Source organism: Echinops telfairi, unplaced genomic scaffold (assembly GCF_000313985.2).
Source record: "Echinops telfairi isolate 266 unplaced genomic scaffold, ASM31398v2 ScPeMD7_7472;HRSCAF=8510, whole genome shotgun sequence".
NCBI lineage: Eukaryota > Metazoa > Chordata > Mammalia > Afrosoricida > Tenrecidae > Echinops > Echinops telfairi.
This window is the reverse complement of record NW_022111376.1, coordinates 2,284,014-2,304,523: the sequence shown is the minus strand read 5'-3', so window position 1 is coordinate 2,304,523 and position 20,510 is coordinate 2,284,014. Positions and strand designations below refer to the sequence as shown.

The 20,510-nt window shown below is 57.7% G+C and overlaps 2 protein-coding genes and 1 non-coding gene across 7 annotated transcripts; 1 reads left to right on the top strand and 2 right to left on the bottom strand.

Moving 5' to 3' along the window:
• Window positions 1-536: 536 nt before the first annotated feature.
• On the bottom strand, window positions 537-11,010 carry G6PD (glucose-6-phosphate dehydrogenase). Of its 3 annotated transcripts, none has more exons than XM_045285524.1 (13): window positions 10,598-11,010; window positions 9,714-9,841; window positions 4,055-4,092; window positions 3,856-3,964; window positions 3,406-3,623; window positions 2,824-2,982; window positions 2,576-2,701; window positions 2,288-2,381; window positions 1,926-2,112; window positions 1,436-1,671; window positions 1,271-1,347; window positions 1,071-1,163; window positions 537-991 (listed from the first exon to the last, which is right to left on the bottom strand). In XM_045285524.1, exons 1-13 carry the CDS (start codon window positions 10,725-10,727, stop codon window positions 901-903), a joined length of 1,686 nt encoding a protein of 561 aa, XP_045141459.1. In that variant the 5' UTR covers window positions 10,728-11,010; the 3' UTR covers window positions 537-900. The 3 variants fall into 3 exon arrangements, with proteins under 3 accessions (XP_045141459.1, XP_004717609.1, XP_045141460.1); XM_004717552.2 differs by lacking the exon at window positions 10,598-11,010 and adding an exon at window positions 10,300-10,414; XM_045285525.1 differs by lacking the exon at window positions 10,598-11,010 and adding an exon at window positions 10,113-10,134.
• Window positions 3,155-3,285, bottom strand: LOC115873981. The gene has a single exon (XR_004048737.1). It is a non-coding gene; the product is annotated as a small Cajal body-specific RNA 24 (non-coding RNA).
• On the top strand, window positions 10,898-20,309 carry IKBKG (inhibitor of nuclear factor kappa B kinase regulatory subunit gamma). Of its 3 annotated transcripts, none has more exons than XM_030889038.2 (10): window positions 10,898-11,263; window positions 13,485-13,686; window positions 14,928-15,139; window positions 15,741-15,856; window positions 16,967-17,119; window positions 17,976-18,072; window positions 18,664-18,807; window positions 19,162-19,304; window positions 19,380-19,447; window positions 19,595-20,309. In XM_030889038.2, the coding sequence occupies exons 2-10, from the start codon at window positions 13,500-13,502 to the stop codon at window positions 19,735-19,737; spliced, it is 1,263 nt and encodes a 420-aa protein (XP_030744898.1). In that variant the 5' UTR covers window positions 10,898-11,263; window positions 13,485-13,499; the 3' UTR covers window positions 19,738-20,309. The 3 variants fall into 3 exon arrangements, with proteins under 3 accessions (XP_030744898.1, XP_004717607.1, XP_045141461.1); XM_004717550.2 differs by having other exon boundaries at window positions 15,738-15,856; XM_045285526.1 differs by lacking the exon at window positions 10,898-11,263 and adding an exon at window positions 11,271-11,354 and having other exon boundaries at window positions 15,738-15,856.
• The last annotated feature ends 201 nt before the right edge of the window (window positions 20,310-20,510 follow it).

The following is a 20,510-nucleotide window of genomic DNA, read 5'->3' as shown; positions in this document are numbered from 1 at the left end:
GCAGATTAGTCCTGTACCCCCAGAGCCAGGCTCTTCAGCCACGTCTCTTGGCTAGTTGAGAAGGAACCAGAATTATGGCTGTGCCTGCGTGTTTTGTTCTGTCTGCTTTGGGGCGTGTACCCACCAGAGAATACAGGGCCAGCAGACCTTGCTGCCAGCCCCTTGGTCCCAGCCTGGCTTCCGGGCTGAGGTGTCTCCTTGTTGTGGGGGTGGGCCCCACAGTGTGGTTGGTTGGTGCTAGTTGCTCAAAGCAGAGGCCAGCAAACCTGGACCTCTAGCTGCTCTGCCCTGGCCTTCAGGCAGCCAGGAGAAAGGCGTCCCCAGCCAGACCTCCTACTCCTGCCTTGCGCAGTGATCACCCTTCAACCGCAACCCAGGCATCTGTGGGGGAGCCTCACACCCCTGCTGCTTCCACTGAGAACGGCCTGGGCCATGGGGATGTAGGTTTGGGGCTGGGACAGAGATGAGTGGCACCCAGGGGCCCTGGCTGAGAAGCCAAGGTGAGAAGCATGTTGGGCGGAGAGATGAGACAAGGCTGTGGCATGTGGCTTTAATGGCAGGGGGGGAGTGGGGAGGGGACTAGCTGCTGGCTTTCAGGAGTGTGCTGGAATGTCTAGTGGTGCCGCAGCATGTTCTCAAGAGATTGGATCTCCTCCTTTCTAAGGGGGGATGGGTAAGCCCATAGCTTCCTGGTGGTGTCACTATCTTTGACTTCTGTCCTGGGCCCTGGGAACAATGGATGGGGTCCCACAGGAAGGTCCTTGCCTACAGCCTGAATTTTGGAATGTATTGGGAGCTCAAGGCTGAGCCCAGTGGGTTGGGGAATGTGAGGTTGATGCCTGATCCCCAAGTCCTACTGAACTGAGGGAGGCACAGGCGCCGGGGTTGGGGAGCAGGTCTTCAGAGCTTGTGAGGGTTCACCCACTTATAGGTGCCTTCATACTGGAAGCCAACTCTCTTCATCAGCTCGTCTGCCTCTGTGGGCCCTCGGCTGGGAGAACGACACACAGTGAGACATGGGAGGGGGGGGTCCCAGCCCCCAACCCCCACATCTCTGTCCCCACTCTCACCTGCCATAAATGTAGGAGATGGGCTTGGGCTTCTCGCGCTCAATCTTGTGCAGCAGCGGGGTGAAGATGCGCCAGGCCTCCCGGAGCTCGTCACTATGGAGACAAGAGCAGTTTTGGGGAGCAGGCCACGGGTGCCAGGCTGCTTCTCATGCCAGGCCTGGCGGGCTGGTGGCCTTGTCGGGGGCAGTGGCTCTGCTCACCTGCGCACGAAGTGCATCTGGCTCCCGCAGAAGACGTCCAGGATGAGGCGCTCATAGGCGTCAGGAAGCTTCACGTTCTTTGGGAGCAAGATGGACAAAGGGTTCATGGTGACAGCACTGCTCCCCCACCCCGCCCCACCCCACGCCATCCCCAGAGACAAGCACCTTGTATCTATTGCCATAGGTCAGGTCGAGCTCTGACTCCTCGGGGTTGAAGAACATGCCGGGCTTCTTGGTCATCAGCTTGGTGTACACGGCCTCGTTGGGCTGCACGCGGATCACCAGCTCGTTGCGCTTGCACTGCTGGTGGAAGATATCACCGGCCACGTCTCGGAACTGCAGCCGCACCTCGGCCTTGCGCTCGTTCAGGGCCTTGCCACAGCGCAGGATGAAGGGCACACCTAGGGGCCAGGAGCAGGGAGACTCAAACCCTGCCAGCCTGCTCCCCGCTGCTTGTGGGGAGGGGTGGATTCAAGTTGTGGGGGGGTGAGCGTGTGGTCTGTAGGCATGAGTATTCAAGAAAACAGGTGAGTCTAAGCATGTGGGTACACATATGGCAAGTGGTTGGGGGACTCTGGTTCATACAGGCCTCTTTGTCTCCCAAGTACCGAGTAACAACTAGCTGCCCTTGCTGGGCCCTGGCAGTGGCACCTACCGTCCCACCTTTCGTTCTCAACATATAAGACGACAGCAGCGAAGGTGGCTGTGGTGGAGCCGCGGGGCACCGTGGGATCGTCCAGATATCCTTTTGTGGCTTCCCCTTTTCCGCTGGGGTTCCCCACATACTGCCCCAGGACCACATCCTCAGCCTTCACTTCAGAGATACACTTCAAGACTTTGACCTGGGATGGTGCCATGGAAAGGGAGCTGGTTAATGAGGTGGCGGACGCTGGGGTGACTGATCACAGCAGGGGGGGCTTGGCTGTGGTCACTGCCAACTGACAGCTGTGGGCCACCTCATTCTCCTGATGGGACAGAAAAGTACATAGATTATCCCAGCGTGCCTGTCATCCCCACCTTTTCATCCCGGACGTCGTCTGAGTCGGTGGAGGCGGGCTTCTCCATGGCCACCAGGCACAGCATCTGAAGCAGGTGGTTTTGCATCACATCCCTGTGTAGAGAGGGCAGAGCTGCTTCTGATGGTCGGGGGTGCGGTGGTGTGTGACACACACACACACACACACACACACACACACACACACACACACACTCACTCTCTCTTTGGAGGAACCTAAGGCCCTGAAACCTGCTCCTTGCCACCCAGTGGAGTTGCCTGGTCCCTGGTGCGGCCTCCCAGGCTCTCACCGGATGATTCCAAACTCATCAAAGTAGCCGCCGCGGCCCTCAGTGCCAAACGGCTCCTTGAAGGTGAGGATCACACAGGCGATGTTGTCCCGGTTCCAGATGGGACTGAAGATCCTGTTGGCAAACCTGGTGGGGGTGGCAGGGACAGGGATAGACACACAAGAGGATGAACGCTGCTGAGGGTTCTTGGGGGGGAAATGGGATGGATGAGGACACCCTGCCCTGCACGGCCAGCCTGGAGCCCGCACCTCAGCACCATGAGGTTCTGGACCATCTCCTTGCCCAGGTAGTGGTCGATGCGGTAGATCTGGTCCTCCCGGAACAGCGAGGCAATGTGGTTGGACAAGCGGTCAGAACTCTGCAGGTCCTTGCCGAAGGGCTTCTCCACAATGATGCGGCTCCAGCCCCTGCCAGATGAGTCTCAGTACCTGCTTTGGAGGCCCAGCCACCCACGCTCCCTGCCCGATGCCAAGCCCTGAATTCATGTCCCCTGCGGGGTCCCTGGAGGTCCCAGCAGTTGGGAGGGGAAGGGGAGAATCAAGGTTTTTCTTTTTGAAAAAGTTTTTTTCTCCTACACAGAAATGTCAGTAGTGGAATGATCCACCATTTTGACTTTAAAAAGGTGGGGCACAGCACTACTCTGATGCTCTAGGACATTCACAACGTGTTATCTTCACTGGAGAAGAAACAGAACTCAAAAGGAATGTCCACAGTTAAGAGTTTAGAAGACACTGCATACCAAACCAGACCAGCTGAGCACAATATGGCTGTGACCCAGGGAGGTTTTCATGGAGCAATGCTGCCACCAGGTGGCAGCAGGGGGAACTTACGTGGGGCTCATGCAGGTCTCACGAATGTTCTTGGTGACCGCCTCATAGACGGTGGGGGGCAGGGCCAGGTAGAAGAGGTGGTTGGCCTGGGAGCCCTGGTGAAGGGCGTTCACATGGCTGTTGAGGTGCTGGTAGGAGGCAGGGTCGTCATAGTGGCCGGCCACATAGGAATTGCGGGCAAAGAACTCTTCCAGCTTCTGTTTCTCTTCGGGGGTGGCCTGGGCAAGGCAGACAGAAGGAGAGCCCTGGGTCTCCTCCCTGGCTCTGCCTTAGGGGCGTGTGTGGGGGGCGGGGGCGAAGGAGAGGAGTTCTAGCGCATCCTCAATCCTCACTCCACCCCCCCACCTGAGTGGGCTGCCTGAAAATGCTCTCAGGCTGGGGCAGTTGTCCTAATGTGGCCCCTCACCTGGAGGGTAGAGGAAGGAAAGGCTTGGGTCCGGTCACACTCACTTTGAAGAAGGGTTCGCTCTGTCTGCGGATATCGGCCACGCTGAGGCGCGAGCGGGCAAAGCCCACGATGAAGGTGGCTTCAGGTAGAAGGCCATCTCGGAACAGCCACCTGAGGGCAGGGGAGACATGCCTGAGTGACCACTAGCAGGTAGGCGGGTGGGCCTGGCCCAAGGGCTGTGGGGGCGGGGTACTTGCTTACCAGATGGTGGGGTAGATCTTCTTCTTTGCCAAGTCGCCCTGTGAAGAAGGAAGAGCTGGGTCAGAGGGGGAGAACTGGGGAAGGCCTTGAACCACGGCCCCTCCAGATCTGGGTGATCTTGCAGGCACTGCCAAGTCGCCACTTGTGTCTCTGGTTTGTTCCTGTGGGCAGCCAGGCCTTTCTGCAAACGGACCTCAGGCTGCCTTCCATTTGGGATTCCCTGGAGCCCAGCCCACTCTGGCACTGCAAACCACAAGTCCGGGGTCTCCTTCGAAGCAACAGCAGGAAGAGGAAATTCAGCTCCTCTGAGACCCCAGTGACAATGCACACAGAGCCTGTGCTGGAGCCCCATGGGGTGTGGGAAGCCCTGATCCAAGGGGCACTGGGCTACGAGGAACAACGTGGGCAGAGACGCGTACCAGGAGGAGGGAGGTGTCCACGGGGCCCCCAGGAGCAGCTGCAGACAAGGAGGCGACTACCCTTGGGCTGCCTGGCTAACCCCTTCAACCCAGCCAACTGGCCCCCAGAACTGGGAGAGAATCAGTGCACATATTCAATGTGCGAAGGCAAAGAAAGGGCAGCAGGATTTTAAAATCGAGTAAATGATAAGGAGATAAAGTATAAGACAAAAGCAAATAAAATGGAAGGCAAACAAAACAGGTCCAATAGGGCCCAGGGTTGCTGTTTGATAAAGGCCCATATAAGACAAACCTCTAGAAATGTTGCTTTGCAGAAAGGGGACACAGGCTAGGGCTTGAATCAACTGACGCTGCCCTGGGTGCCTCTCAGGAAATGGGGCTGCAGTTCCTAGAAAAATCCAGGCCCCTCCAACAGACTCAAGGGGGAGTAGTCAGGAGGGAAGGGTAACCAAACGCCACCACCTGGATGGCTTAAAGCAGGGGTTAGCAAACTTTCCAGACAGAAGAGCCAATCCTGTCCCTTGCAACAATTTATAAATTATTCGAAGCATAAATAGTGCCACGTGTACAGACTGAAAGAGCTGCATGTGGCTGCTGAGCTGCCGTTTGAAAGACAACAGGGATCAACGAGCTCCCAGGCTGAGGCCCGGAGTCTGACATCAGGGTGTCTGCCTTGGAGGCCCTGAAGGAGACTGAGGCAGACCAGCCCCAGCATTTCTTGGTTTACAGGTCTGCCTCCATTGCCCCATGACTCTCTCCTGTCTATTCTAAAGACATCACTCTGACGACCCACTTGACTGCAGTGCATATGCCCTCATGTTCCCCTAAGTGCAAAGACGCCTTCCAAACAGGATCAAGTTCATAGCCGTGAGGGCTGGGCCTTTCATATATTTTTCAGGGGGGACAATTCAACCCACAACCCTGACCACCGCAGACATCTAGTTGGCAACCACAAACCTCCCCGATGAGACAAGGCCTGGGCAGAGCGCTAGGACTCACAGGGAATCGCTCCACAGTGACAAGGGGTGTCTATTTACAAACCCCGTCCACGCTAAGGGGGAATGCTTTTGCATCAATAACATCTGCTACTGGCTCATCTAGGCAATGCTGGACTTGGGTTCAGAATGAAGAGTATCATTTGGAACCAATGGTCCCTGTATGGAGAACCTCAAAAACCCAGGAGGCTGAGCAAGAGAGCAAGCCAGAGTGACATGCTGGCTGCTGGCAGTGGGGGTTGGTCGGCCCATTTGCCTAGTGGGGCCCTGAGCAGGGCCAGCAGCAGCCATTGTTCTGCTCACAAAGTGTACCCTATGCTGTCCCTGTTCCATTTGGTCACTCCTTTTTTGGGAACTTTTAACCTGTTACTTCCCTAATAAAGCCCATAATCCTATCGCCTGTGAGTTTGGGAGTTCTGTGTGGCCACAAAAGAGAACTTGCCCTGGGAGGGCCAGCTGGCTGGGGCAGGGCTGCTGGGCAGGTTGGAGCCTGTTGGGGCCAACACCTCCCTGGAGCCAGCCTCGGGCGGTGCTGCTTCTCCTCCCTACAGGTGAAGTAAATCAATGAGGTCCCACCCCACAACAGTTTTTGCAAGTCATCTGGGCAAAGGTAAGGCCTGCCTTGGGCAGTGGTGGCATGGTGCCTGCTGGTTTCTAAAGCAGCCTTCCTTCAAGCTAGGAATCCGTGGGGATCTGAACATCTTCAGAAGACAAATCAAGCCCTAGGTTTGCTAAGAAAGGTCGGGAGAGATGGCTCCTGGTTCCCTAGGGGAGGGGCACACAACACTTTCTGGGAATGTCCTGGGCCCTGCAAGTCTAACCAACTGACCAAATCGGGCCATTACCTTAGAGATCAGCCATGAAGAGACTTGGAAAGCGAAGGAAAAGACTAGCGCATTTCAAAGCCCCTACATGACTTTTCATGGGGAGAAAGGCCCATGGCAAGGGCGTGCAGAGAAGTACGGGAGGGGCTGAGGCTGGCCTAGTGAGTGGCGCCAACCCTGGTGACAGGACAGGGCCCCGATGCCACAGCGAGATAGGGATGATAGCCACAATGTTGGGGGAAAGCAGCCAGACCCACAGGCCTCCATGGCACCTGAGCACGCCGCCCTGGGGGCAAGGACCTGGCCAGAAATTCTGGCTTGGGAGCTGAGCAGGCTCAGTCTGAGATCCATTTTCTTGTGAAAGTTACGCTTCAATCCAACAGTCTACAAATGAACAGGCTACGGTCTACTCTCTCAGCAAGCTCTGGGAAGAGCTGAGTGCCCCGCAGGCGGTGAGGCTTCGGGCCATGGCGGTGGAAGAACAAAGGCATGATGACCCTTTCATGTGCCAGCCTGGTCATTAGGGAGCTTGGGAGTGACGTGGGAGGGCTAGATGCTGAACCTGCCTAGGAACTGCAAAAGGAATTTGAGAAGGCTTCCGGGCAAGGACACCTGATGGAAGAAGGCAAAAGCCTGCCTTGACCAGGCTCACGGACACCGTTTTCCTATTGGATGTGGGCCGCCAGGTGGCTGGAGTCTGTCCTGTGCTTATTAGGTCTGCTCTCACCCACCCGACACACCAGGAGCCCCAGCAGAAGGTGAAATCCCCCATGTGCCCTTTAGCAAGACACCTGAAAAGGAACTCCCTGCCGTGATCTTGCACCCAGTGGCTACAGCTTATGCTGACCACCGCTCTGAAAGTGACAGTGACGCACGGGGTCCATGAACACGGCTAAGCCCTCCTAACACCAAGTCATGTTTCCTTATACTCCAATCCCAGAAGCGGGAGGCCAGCTGGGTCATTGAGCAGTGGCCTGGGCTGGCCTCTTCAGATCCACTGGGACCCAGTTGACAGACACCCTTTAGGATTAATTAGTGATAGAACCGGCTTGCCTAGTTTCAGCTTAGCCCCTCTAACTGCCGCTGGTCTCAAAGCCTCTGAGAGAGGACGGTAGGCAGGGCGGGCAGTCAGCACCTCAGGAGGAAATGTCTTGGCTTGATGGGCTGCCTCTCAGTGTGCTGAGTCAGGATGATTCCGGGAGGTCTGCTCTCACCTGGCCAGCTGACCGGCCTGGACCCAGATTAAGACCCCCAGTAGCAACACCCTCAGCCAGTTCTGTCCCTGGCTGGAGCTCTTCATTGCGACAAACCTGGGATACTGCCCTCAAACCCTGTAGGCATCTCTCTTGGTTTGAAGGAGGGGAGGCCCAAGGAGGGGGGTGGCGGCAGCGGTGGCCCTTTCCCTCTGGGGTCACAGGGTCAAGAAGTAGCTTGTAGGCTGGGCCGTGACCTGAGCCTGGCTGGGGCCCAGCTGGCGCCTGGCCACCTGGGAGCGAAGCTGGGGTTCGCCGAGGCGAGCCTCTGACACAGGGCCGCCCTCCACACCCAGTGGTGAATCACAGGCTTTTGGGGGAGCGCCAACGTCACTGTGACACAGCAAGAATCTTATCGCCCAACGGGAAGCAGTCCAGAGGTGCTGAGGAGTGGGTGTGGTCCAGTGAAGCTCGGCCTGCCCAGCTCAAAGCCCTCCAGGTCCAGGCTGGGGAAACTGAGGCCAGGGCCAGCCAGGGCCTTGCTGGGGAGAAGGCATCTTGCTGAACATTCAAGGGTGCCGCTTGGCTAGGCGCTCCAGCGCCCCCTGGCTTGCTTGACAGCCCTACTTTCTGCCACTGGGAAAGTGCCCCGCGGGCCCCACCCCCACCCCCCGCCCTGTGGGGGGGATGGGGTGCGGAGGGAGTGCTGAATAGGGGAAATGGCCACACTGAATTGGTTTGGTAACCCTATGCGGCCCTCAGGCTGCCCCCAGGAAGGAAGCTGGAGTGTGGGTGAGGGTTAGGCAAGCATGGACAGGAGGTACAGGCTGCCCACATTCGGCCAACCTGCTCAGCCACCGGTCTCCTGTCAGCTTGCTCCACTCAGGGCTCAGAAGGGCCCCCAGGGCATCAGGTGGCTGGCATCCAAGGCAACGTGAACCCCCTCCCCCAGGCAATGTGAGCACGGCTCTCCAGGCCACTGGCCCTCACTCATGCTATCATTTCTCTGGTCACAGGGACTGCGTGTACTCACTTGGTACCCCTGCCTCCTGCTGAAGGCAATGGCCAGGGGCAGGGGCTGGGGCTGCTGGGGTCTGCAGCAGGACGACAGTGGCTCCAGGGCATCCCCCCACCCCCAGCTTTGGAACCTCTGAGCAGAGGGGAACCTTGTCACTTATGACGGAACAGAGTTGCTGTACCCCAAGCTACAAAGCCCTGAAGCACTGAGCTGCTGACTAAAAGGCTGGCAGTTCAAGCCTGCCCTCTCTCGAGGCTCTGAGAGACAAAGTGGCTGCAGCAAGGTCACAGCAGCCTCTGGTTCGGGGTTATCAAGGTGAAAATGATCTGCATGGCCCCCACCCACCACCCTGCCCCAGGATGACCCCAGCCAGAGGCAGCAAGGTGGCACAGTGTGAGCTAGTTCCACAGGCTGCAGCCTCTTGGGTTTCTGGGCAATGAGACACTAGACAAGTTTCCACCCACGTGTAGGTCCGGGTGAAGGACGAGAAGTCCCAGCTCCCTTCGCCTTGAGCCTGTTCCTGGGAGGAAGGGTGCTTGGTTGATGCCAACGGGGCTCAAAGGGGACAGTGTGCTTTGCTTTGTCTGGCGGGCTGGACACTGCTCCTCATAATCTCCCCGGTGTCTGAGGGACAGGGCAGACTATCAGGGTGGTGACCAGTTACCAAAGAGCCACCACCACCTCCAGCCTGCAGAGGGCTGGCGCCTGCAGTGTGGGAGTTGCTGGGCAGAACTCTTGCCCAAGACACTCAGGCTAAGAATTCACAGCCACGTGAAGGGTAGCAGGCCTCGTCCCTGGGAACAAGAATCCCAAGCCTTTCCTAGTAAATCAAAATGGCAGTTCTACAAGATAAATGCTTGGGGCAGGCCGAGGAAGGAGCCTTCAGCAAGCAAAGAGATGGTGTTAAATGACACAGTGTTTGTCCCCGGGGACCATGAGGTGGTAGCAATTGGGCCTCAGGTCTTGCCTCTGGGACTCATTTCCTAGGAGCTATCTGCTAAGTAACAAACAAGTCTGAAAAGGATACTCTGAGAAGAAGCAGGCGCTAGGTCTGCAGCTCAGCTTTCGCGTGTGCCAGGTTGGAGGAGGAAGACCTTGAGTGTGGCCACAGCTAGAGGGACACCTGGCACTGCTTGGGCAGCCACTGGACCTAGTCGGTCCGGCCGCACAGTGAGTGTGGCTTCTGCGATGTGGGGCTGAGGGGACTCACCGAGGCGCCCATGATGATGAAAATGTGCGTTTCAGACTGGTGGAAGTCATCGCCCTGGTACAGCTCTTCCCGGAGGATGCCGCACACCTGTGTCCGGCTCAGGGCCACCTGCTCAGCCATGGTGTTCTCTGGGGAAAGAAAGGCGGCCTGTGTCAAGTCCTGGCACCGGGTAGCACCAGGGAGGGGGTGTGTGTATGTGTGTGGGCTCCCAGCACAGTCTTAACCGCAGGCACCCGCCACTCCTCCAGACTGCCTTCTCCCAGGGAACTTTCTGGACCTCACAGCCCCAGCCCCAGCCCCAGCCCACGGCACTCTCACAGCCTGCCTGTGGCGGGAACTCCTCCGCCACTCCTCAAGGAGCAGAAGATGGGAGTTCTTGCCAGCTCCGCAGTCGCTAACCTGGGCGGCCTCTCACGGTCTGCCAAGCCCGCAGCGGCCGATGGAGAGGATGCGGGGGCGGTCCTATGGTCGGCTAAGCCCTCCTGACTCGGCCCCTCCACCAAGTACGCCAAACTCGGCTCAACCAAAGGGTAGTAGCAGGCCCCCCGCCTGACTTCTCGGTGGGCCCGCACGTCGCCTCAGTTACCTCAGTGTCCTCAGACGCCTGCAACGCTAGAACTTCCTCAGCCCCGAACGCGTGGCCGTTTCCGGGGGCTGCGCCCCGCCAGCCCATTTAACCGGCGCGGGAGGGGGCGGGGGCCTCGGCTGAGCCTCAGGGCCTCAGGCGAGACGCGCAGGGCGGAGCCTTGGCCGGCCTCTCCAGGGCGGGACGGGAGTGGCGGGAGGTTGGGGGCGGGGGGAAGGGAAAAAAAAAACCGCGAGAAAGCTGCGCGCGCATCCCAGGCCCAGCCCGAGCACCCGTGGCCGCCCCTCCCCTCAGGCACCTGCGCTGGTCACCGGGCTGGGAGCCGCCTTACGTCCCCGTCGCTGTTGCTCCGCATCACTGGGTATCTCTGTCGAGGTGATGCTTAACCTGGCCGGGTGCAATTCCATGGCGTTCCCTCGAGTCCCCATCTCTTACTCCGCCCCGCCCCGGCTTTCCCGCCGCCCCCAGGCGACCATGAGCCCTTGCGGAGCATTTGACTTCCGCCAGTCGACTGCTTCGGGGGCGAGCCCTTGGCAAAATCTCGTGTCCTATTGGTCGGCTTCGTCTTGGCTCCTTTCTCCCCTCCCCCCCAAGTGCGGGGCGGCTGGGCGCCTGAACCGCCGGGAAGTGGAGGGTGCGACGCCCAGAAAAGCAGCAGGTGTTCCTGATCATTTGGCTTGGAGCCCGCCCGACCGCCCAAGGATGACAGGCTCCGGCTTTCCTGGTTGCAGGTTGCGGCCGTGAGGTGCCCGCGCAGCTCTCGCCACATCTACGGTCGCCTGGAAGGGGCTGGCTTGATTCGCTTCCGGATCCCATGGCTATGACACAGGAAGCCGGAAGTGCAGATTTCTGTTGCGGGAGAAAGGCAAGGGCGACCGCTGCACCGGGACTTTCGGGAGCGCGGGGTGTCTAGCTGCAGCCCGCTGCTCTCGCCCTTCTCACGTTGAGCCGACTCTGCTGACAGGTGTGGTCCTCCTTCTGGATGGCAGGGTGGCATCGGGGGCGCTCCGCTGCCTCTTCGAGACGCCCCGGGACGTCCGGGCTGTCTTCTCCCGGTTGGTTCCCACCGCGCCCGGCCCTGGGGGCAGATTCAGGAGCCGGGCTATTTCAGCCCCTAGCGGGACTATTTGGGCGCCTCCCTCCATGTCTAAAGCGAAGGGTACTAACTGGTTAAGAAGACACTTTATATCTATACAATTTGAATGCATTTGGGGGCATTAAATTCTTTAGAAGGACCTCAAAAAAAGCAGCTAAGTGTTTTCTCTCCTTTGCAAACACCCTACTTCCCTGACCTCATCCCCTGTCTGTGAGCTGAAACTGAGTGAGTGGTGCAGAGGAGGTCAGTGTAGCCCGGGCAGAGCCAGCCAGGGAGAGGGAGGGGTGGGCCTCCTGATGGAGGGAGGGACTTTGTGCGACTTTGCGCGGAGGGTAGTGGGAAGCCACGGCAGGCTTCTGAGCACAGCACAGATGGGCTCAGAAGTAGATGGATGGTGCTGGTGGGGAAGGGAGCAGACTTGGGGGGCAAGGGTAACTTGTGAGAAGGTCATCGCCAATATCCTTGGGCATGTTTGCTGTAGAAGGATTAGTATAGTAAATCTTCCAAGGATGGTCTACTTCAATCTAAACTCACTGTCATTGAGTAGATGTCCATGCATAGTGACAGTCAGGGTACAACTGTCCCTGTGAGTTTCCTAACTATTAACAGGAGTAGAAAGCCCTGTATTTTCCCCAAGGAGTGGTTGGTGGTTTCGAACTGATCTGGTGAATCGCAGTCCAAAGTGTAAACCACTACACCACCAGAGCTCCTTCAAGCTAATCTTGTTGAATCCATTATTCCCCCCTCCCATTTTTATTATGAACAATGACTATTGAGACATAGCCCCCAACTATACACTTTACCCCTTTAAAGTACGTAATTTCGTGATTTTTGGTGTGCCCAAGTTGTACAGCTCTGTCCACTTCCTAATTTCACAACATTTCATCATGTCCAAATAAAACCTTGTGCCTTTCAGCCACCAGCCCTCATTCCTCCCATCTCACAGTCTCTGGTAACTACAATCTTATTCTCGGTGTGTCTTCAGTTTCTGCATAGTCTCTATGAGTGGACCGATACAGCATGTGGTCTGTGATTTCTCTGCCCAGCAGGCTGCCAAGGTTTAGCTAGGCCATAATGCTTCACACATCAGTACTTTACTTTTTTGGGGGGTCAAATGCTGTTTGTTCCATTGTGTATGGATGTGCTTAACTCCGTGCATTCGGTCAAACCTAACCAAGGCATTATCACACCTCAGAGAAAACAAAACCAAACCAAAACTTTACTGCTATAGAGTCAATTCTGACTCACAGTGATCCTCAGAGAGCTGGGATTTTTTAATGCCATCAAATGGATTCTAGAATATGCTTGCCATGACTTCCCGGAGTCATCGTGGGAGAAAGGGGTAGATCTGTTATCAAGTGATCAGAGGGAAGGCTTTGGACTAGCTTTGGGGACTCTCAGTAAGATGGATTGTTGGCAGGTCCAGGGGTGTCTGGCCTGGAGGCCTGATGTGCGTAGAGTGGGATTCCTGAGAGAAAATGATCTAGCAAAGAAGCCTCTAGTGAGGCAGGAGAAAAACCAGGAGAGTGGATGGTTCTGGAAGCCCAGGGAGCAAGGTCCTGGTGGCCCTCCTCAGTTCTCACTGGCACTTTCCTTAGCACCATTCCTTGCCAGGGCTGCTGTGGCAGGAGCACAGTCCTACCAGAAACAAAAGTATCCACAGGGGAGGGCCTGCCAGGATCTGGGGGCCCAGGTATCCTGGGCTTGTGGCTGCATCCCTCCTGTCCCTGCCACTGTCTTCATGTGGCCACCGCCTCTCACCTATAAGGACTCATGTCATTGTATGGAGGGCCCACTGGCTAATCCAGGGTGGTCTCCTCATCTTGAGGTCACAGGCTGGGGTCTAAGGGTTAGGTGACTGTATCTTTTGTGGGGCCAGCATTCAACTTCCTATGCTAGGTGAGGAACAGGCACCAGCCCCTCCCTCCCTTGAACACTCGGCACATGTTCCCGTCCTGATCTCCAACGGGCATACCCTGGATTCAGTGTGTCACCTGGGTGGAGTTCAGAGCCTGCAACTTCAGGGTGGGGGATAAACTGGGTTCACAGCTGGGGTGGGTGTGGAGCAGTGGCCGCCTCTCTCTTCTAGACTGAGCTGTGTTGGATGAACAGGCCGCTTCGGAAAAATCTGCCTGGTGAGATGGTGCAGCCCAGTGGTGGCCCAGCGGGGGAGCAGGCTGTGCTGCCCGAAGAGTCTTCTCTGGGCAAGCCCACGATGCTCCACCTGCCTGTTGAGCCGGGTGCTCCCGAGACTCTGCAGCGCTGCCTGGAGGAGAACCAGGAGCTTCGAGGTGAGAGGGCCCGGGACCGGCCCGCCTGGCTGGGGATGGTGCCATCTGCTCCCCTGTCCTCTGACACAAGGGTGTCCTCTTTGGACTGCCATGCCTAGAGTAGCGGGGTGGGGTGCAGGGACCGGGTAGCCAGCGCTCTTGTCCCCCAGATCACATGGCTGTGTCCTGTGCTGTTCCTTCTTGCCCTGCAAATGGTGGCCTCCTGTGTCTGGTGGCAGCAGTGGCTCTCTCAGATGGGTGCTGGCTGGCTGGCTGCAAGGAGGTGCTCCTGAGATGCTGGAGCATTCAGTGCAGGGAGGGGCTGGTGGGGGAACCTCTGGGGAGAGGCTGTGACTCTGCCCCTGGTTGGCTGGTGGGGTGGGGGTTCTAGGTCCGTGGTTCTCAACCTTCCTAGTACTGCCACCCTTTCATACAGTTCCTCATGTTGTGGAGACAACCCCCCCCCCCAACCATACTTCATAACTGTCATTTTGCTACTGTTAGGAATCGGGTGACCCCCGTGAAAGGGTCGTTTGACGCCCCCCAAAGGGGTGGGGACCCATAGGTTGAGAACCGCTGCTGTAGAGCAACTGAACCAAGAAGCACGTGCACGCTTGCGCGGTCCTCAACAGGCAGGATGAAGAAGCGAGTGTGTGGAGCCGCTGGCTTGGCGGAGACCCACACAGGTGCCTTTGGGGCCAGCAGTGACTGTTCTGTGGAGCTTTTGACCAAATCGGCAACATGGAGCTGCCACCCCCCACTCCCGCCCCAGCCCTCTCCCACCAGCTCCTGGTAACCTCCATTCAACTTCTGGTCGCCAGGAACTTGCCTAGTCTAGGCACCTTACTTAAGGGCTCACTTCCGGTGCGAGGGGCCTTCAAACAGTTTGTGTAAAAAGGGATGAAAAGATGACGGCATTTTCCCGTGGACTTTGTGAAGCTCTCTCACACTGCTCCGTTGGGGGTTTCGGCCGCCTTTGGCTTACCCATCCTGCCTCAGTCCTCAGGGCCCCGGGGGCTGGGGTCACCGACCATTCTGTGTGTCATGCTTGGAGGGGCCACTGCTTTTCCCTGGACCCTCATCTGGGCATGCAGGGTTTCGTTGAATTTAAGGGCCCGTTGATGGTGTCATTGAGATGGGAAGGGTTGGATGAAAGCCTAGGAATTGCTGGGAAGGCCTCTGGGACAGACCTGGTAGCGGGGCGGGGGCCAGCACTGTGATGGCCGCCCAGCCTCTCCGCTGTGTCCCCGCACGCACGCCAGATGCCATCCGTCAGAGCAACCAGACGCTGCGCGAGCGTTGCGAGGAGCTGCTGCGTTTCCAGGCAAACCAGAGGGAAGAGAAGGCGTTCCTCCTGCAGAAGTTCGGGGCGGCCCGGAAGCTGGTGGAGAAGCTGAGCCGGGAGAAGGTGGAGCTGACCGGACAGCGGGAGCAGGCCCTGCAGGAGCTGGAGCACCTGAAGAGGTGCCAGCAGGTAGCCGAGGCACTGCGGGCTCAGACAAGCTGCCCTTTATCACAGCCCACAGCTACTGACTTGAGGCACTTGGGGAAGGGTCTAGGAGGGGCAGGGACCACTTCTGGGTGGGTGGGGCAGGGCAGGGCAGGGTAGTTCTGGCCTGGTGGAGCCAGGAAGGACTTGGGCAGCACAGTGAGGTCTCAGAGGGGAGGACAGGGAAACCTGTGGAAGCTTGCCGCCGGTGCCCAGGGGACAAGGAAGCTGGGAGTGTGGGGTGCACTCGGGCTGGGCTCCTGGCAGATGACTAGAGCAGGTGCCCAGATCCTGGGGCCACAGATTCTGCCCATGAGCCAGGGGGCAGCAGAAGGTACCTGGGACTGAGGCCTGGACATCGGAGGTGGGGGATAGTTCCCAGGCTGCTGGCTGTGTTTCTGCCCCTCCTTTCTGGCATCTGGTGTTGCCCATTCCTGGAGATAGGGAAGAGGGCTTACAGTGTAGGCAGAAGAGGCAGGCTGCAGTGGGCTGTTGAACTTGGAGGTGGGGGCAGGGCAGAGCAGAGGTTAAGGGCGCTGCTGCGGAGAGCTGAGCTGACAGGAAGTGGCGTGTTTTCCTGCAGCAGATGGCTGAGGACAAGGCCTCAGTGAAAGCCCAGGTGACGTCCCTGCTGGGGGAGCTCCAGGAGAGCCAGAGCCGCCTGGAGGCTGCCACCAAGGACCGGCAGGCTTTCGAGGTCAGGTGAGTGGGAGGGGGCCCTGCCCCAGAGGCCACTTCAGGTGTCCTCAGGAAGGGCCTGGTCTGGAGACTGGAAGAAAGGTGTGGCCACACAGAACTCACAAAGCACATTCTTAGGGAACTATCAGCTTACTAATCAGGTTCAACAATGACTCAGCATACAGTTTTGGGGCAGGACAGCTTCTTGTTGGTGGTCATAGCCAGACCTCTCTCTGGCCCTCAGCCCTTAGGCCCATTGGGCCTCTGCCCTGCCTGACCCTCTAGCACCACTGATTGGTGCTCAGACGTGCCACACTCTGCTGCTAGGCCAATGCTTATGACATCTTTGGTGTTACAGCGCTCTTGACTCCTAGACCTAGGACAGTGGGTCTCAACCTTCCTCATGTCGCGACCCTCTCATACCTTATGTGGTGGTGACCCCCAACTATCATGTTATTTTCGTTGCGACTTCATCACTGTCATTTTGCTACTGTTCTGAATCGGGCAACCCCTGTGAAAGGGTCGTTTGACCCACAGGCTGAGAATGGCTGATCTAGGAAGTATTCTGCACAGGGGTCAAGTGCAAAGGACACACTCCCCTCTTGGCTCAGTTTTCTGACTGGTCATAAGGTTCTCTTTTGTGCCGCTAGGGTTCCGTACACCTTATTTATGTGGTTTTACCCCCAAAGGAGCTCAGCAGCCCCTCTACGGGAGAAAGATGATGGACAGTTCTAGGGATCACTTAGAGGCAGATTCAACTTGATGGCAGCCGAGTCTGGAGGAGAGCAAACAGCTCATGTGCACTCTGCACCCCCCTCCCCAAGTCAATGGTAGTAGTTACAACAGCCAGGGTCCCAGCTGACGCCCAGCTCTCCAATTACTTCCTGGATTGAAGACTTGAGGACATTCCGAGGGTCTCCAGGGCCATAGCCACAGCCACAGTGGTTAGCTGGAAGGTCTTAGGTTGGTGACTGTGGGAGCTGCCATCCAGGCTTCCCTCCTGAGAGGCCGGCTACCACCACTGGTTACCTCCCATGTGGCCCTCTCCAGCAGCAGGTGACGCAGGCATCTGCCCAGTGGGCTGTTCGTGGACGCCCCCTGCCGGGCTCCCATGACCCCCAGCTCCATCCACAGGGCTCGGGCAGCCAGTGAACAGGCCCGGCAGCTGGAGAGCGAGCGAGAAGCGCTGCAGCAGCAGCACAGCGTGCAGGTGGACCAGCTGCGCATGCAGAGCCAGAGCATGGAGGCTGCGCTGCGCGTGGAACGCCAGGCTGCCTCGGAGGAGAAGTGAGTGGCGGTCGGCCGGGTGGGGGCCGAGAAGCTGAGCACATCCCGGAGTGTGAGGTTAGAGGTCACAGGTGTGAAGCCACAGGACTGCTCGCCACTAATCTAAACCTCAAGAGAGAAACATTTTCCATGGACTTTGTAACCATTTTCCATTCATGCTTTGGTTTTTGAAGAGGTTTATTTCCATGGTTTACCAATGCAAAGACTCCAAAGGGTACTTGCTGAAGAAGATCTCCCCCCCTTGTCCCCACTCAGGCTACCAGTCTCCCCAGTCCTTCCAGAACTCGCCCTTACAAGGCAGCAGTAAGGAGACTGCGCACGAACTCCTCATTAGACAGACAAGCACGTTCTCATAGCTGTTTTTTGTTTTTCTCAGCAGGAGCCTATCATAGTGCTGTAGTGGGGCACACCTCTTCAGTCTCCATTAGTCCAAAACAGACTCCGGCTTTTCCTTAGGGCAGTGCGGCAGGAGTCCTGGTGGCGTCTTGGCTGTGTCTGGGACTGCCGACTGCAAGGTCATCAGTTTGAAACCACCAGCTGCTCCGGGGGAGAAAGATGAGGTTTTGTACCCTCGGAAACCCACAGGGGCAGTTCTATCCTGTCCTGGAGGGTCGCAGGAAATCGTCGTGGACTTGGTGGCAGTGGTTTTGAGGGCAGTTGTGTTTCATGGTGTCTTTATAAGGGAAAATCCATTACAGTTAGCCACTAGCGATTCACTTGTAATAATACCTGCCATTCAGGAGACCCTGCCTCAAATCGAGGGCCTGAAGCGCCCAAGTCCGAGTGCACCTCCATGACAGGAAGGCAAAGCTGAGGTGGGCCCAGACCGAGGGTGTGTCTCAATCTGTTCCCTTAGGCGGAAGCTGGCCCAGTTACAGATGGCGTATCACCAGCTCTTCCAAGACTATGACAACCACATCAAGAGCAGCATGGCTAACAGTGAGCGAAACCGAGTGAGTTTGGGCTGGGAGGCCGGTGCTGGGCTGGCCACTGTCCCTGAGCCCCCACAGTGATGTCCCGGGGACTGACCCCCCAATTCTAGCCTCCAGGTCCAAGAGAATGGGCTTTGAGGAGGGAGACTAATCTTGGTGGAGACCCCAGCCAGCGCTAAGTGAGCCCCTTCCCAGTGCCTCCCTCTCACCTGCTGCCCTGGTCCCGTGGTGCTGGTGCACAGGACCTTCCCTAGCGGGTGCTCCAGGCTTCTGGTCTTTGACGGGTGGGCGATGTCCTGCATGAAGGTTTTCCTGAGAGACTTAGAAGGGTGTAGCCCATTAGGCTCCTGGGGTAGGGGCCACTGGGCACAATGAGCACCTAGCAGGCAGGTTTGTGTCGTGAGTGCCCATGGGTGGCCTCCGGTGGGAGTGGGGAAAGAGAAGGTCTACCCCAAGGGTTGCTCTCGGTATTCTCACCTCTGCCCTCTGGATCTCAGCATTCTCCCCACACCTATTGCTCTCTGTGATCTGCCCTCCCTGGCCCTGCCCCGGACTATTGGACTCTTAGCCAGGGCAGCTGCCTGACCTCAGTGCCCGCTTGCCTGTCTCCAGGGCCTCCAGCTGGAAGACCTGAAGCAGCGGCTGCAGCAGGCCGAGGAGGCCCTGGTAGCCAAGCAGGAGCTGATCGACAAGCTGAAGGAGGAGGCAGAGCAGCATAAGACGGTGATGGAGACCGTCCCAGTGCTGCGGGCCCAGGTGAGTGACCCCCTCGGGTTGGCTGCCCTGGCCCCGCTCTCCTTTCAAGGAGTGTCGCTGCGAATGTTGATTCTCTGGATGGTTGTAGTGTTAAGCCCTGGAGCAGCCTTTGCCCCATCTACATTGAGCACCTTTCTTTGACATCACCCCTAGCAGGGGTCTTTTTGTTAGCTCTCCTGGCCCTTCACACTAGTCCTTGAATTCTCAGCGCACTTGGAGATCACTCTCAACAGAGTGAGGGTCCTTGTGCCACCGTGGATGCTGGGAAGGCAGGCTTGGGTCTACTCTGACCCTGGGGACTGGCCTGGGTGACTTGCTGGGAGTCCTGGCAGCTCTCTCTCACGGGTTCCCTAGGCGGACATCTACAAGGCGGACTTCCAGGCCGAGAGGCAGGCCCGGGAGAAGCTGGCTGAGAAGAAGGAGCTGCTGCAGGAGCAGCTGGAGCAGCTGCAGAGGGAGTACAGCCGGCTGAAGGCCAGCTCGCAGGACTCGGCCAGGTGGGCCTCGCTGCCAGGTGGACGTGGGATGGACAGCTCGGGTGACCTGCTCACGGGGGCTTCCTGTCTCCACAGGGCTCTGATTGAGGATATGCGTAAGCGGCATGTCGAGGGCTCGCAGCCTCCCCTGCCCTCTGCCTCAGGTGAGTGAGGTGGGAGGAGGAGCTTGGGCTGGAGGACCCTAACTCTGCGCCTCCGCCTGCTGCTTGACAGTTCCGTCAGCACCCTTGGCCTCATGAGTTCAACATGCGTGGTGACCTGGTCCTCCCCGTCTGTGTTTTCTCTCCTAGCCCACCACTCCTTTCACCTGGCTTTGCCTGGCCAGCGGAGGAGCCCCCCAGACGAGCCTCCAGATTTCTGCTGTCCCAAGTGCCAGTATCAGGCTCCAGACATTGACACCCTGCAGATACATGTCATGGAGTGCATTGAGTAGGGCCACCTGTGGCCGATGAAGCCAGGACAATGTCGTCTCTGCTTTCCCCTCACCTGCCCGGCCCACCGAGAGGGCAGCTACTCGAGCACCGACTACCAGCCTTGGCGTCCCCGCTTCGGGGCTGGCTGTTCTCTGCTCCTGCTGGCCATGGAGGTCTTCTTCCTCCATGCCCACGGGGATGCCAGGCCAAGGCCCACCAGGGAGAGTGCCATCTTGACCTCCACCTGTGTCGCCGCGCTCCCCATTCTCACGGCTGGTGCACTAACTACCCTAGTGCACTTTGCATCCGTTAGGGAGGGCATTTGGGACATTTCAAGAGAAAATCCTGTGCGCCTTTGGGATGGCTTCCTGCTTACACCTCTGACTTGTCACCATCCACTAGACTTGCTATTCTCTGGTGGTTAGCGGGGTTGACCATCTCCTCAGGAGTTGGAGGGCCATTTGTGAAGTGCCTGTGGCCCATTTTTCTCTCCGGCGGTGGCCGTCTTTGTTTCTTGGACTTTAGGAGGCGTGTATCAGTAGGTTTTGCTTCGATGTATGATGTACATTGCAAATATCTTTTCCCAGCTTGATTTGGCCACAAGTGTCTTTTTGTCTTATTCACACGCCCATGTAGCAGTCCCTGCGTTTCACGGCGTTGGCTTTTGAGTCACTGCCACCTGGTCTGCTGAATAGAAGCTTCACACCGACTTCTCACTGTCTTTTCGGACATCGAAGTACGAGTAGGGGCCTTGTGGAAATTTGTGATGCCAAGGGCCTGGCCTGGCAAGTGG

What these genes read in the sequence shown, in the direction of transcription:
- G6PD (XM_045285524.1), bottom strand. Translation starts at nt 10,727, where the DNA reads ATGGGGACTCGAGGGAACGCCATGGAATTGCACCCGGCCAGGTTAAGC. An exon ending in CAGAACCTCATGGTGCTGAG is followed by an intron (nt 2,702 to 2,823) that starts GTGCGGGCTCCA and finishes CACCCCCACCAG; the next exon opens with GTTTGCCAACAGGATCTTCA. An exon ending in ACGACGTCCGGGATGAAAAG is followed by an intron (nt 2,113 to 2,287) that starts GTGGGGATGACA and finishes GCACCATCCCAG; the next exon opens with GTCAAAGTCTTGAAGTGTAT.
- IKBKG (XM_004717550.2), top strand. Translation starts at nt 13,500, where the DNA reads ATGAACAGGCCGCTTCGGAAAAATCTGCCTGGTGAGATGGTGCAGCCC. An exon ending in CAGGCTGCCTCGGAGGAGAA is followed by an intron (nt 17,120 to 17,975) that starts GTGAGTGGCGGT and finishes CTGTTCCCTTAG; the next exon opens with GCGGAAGCTGGCCCAGTTAC. An exon ending in AGCTCGCAGGACTCGGCCAG is followed by an intron (nt 19,305 to 19,379) that starts GTGGGCCTCGCT and finishes CTGTCTCCACAG; the next exon opens with GGCTCTGATTGAGGATATGC.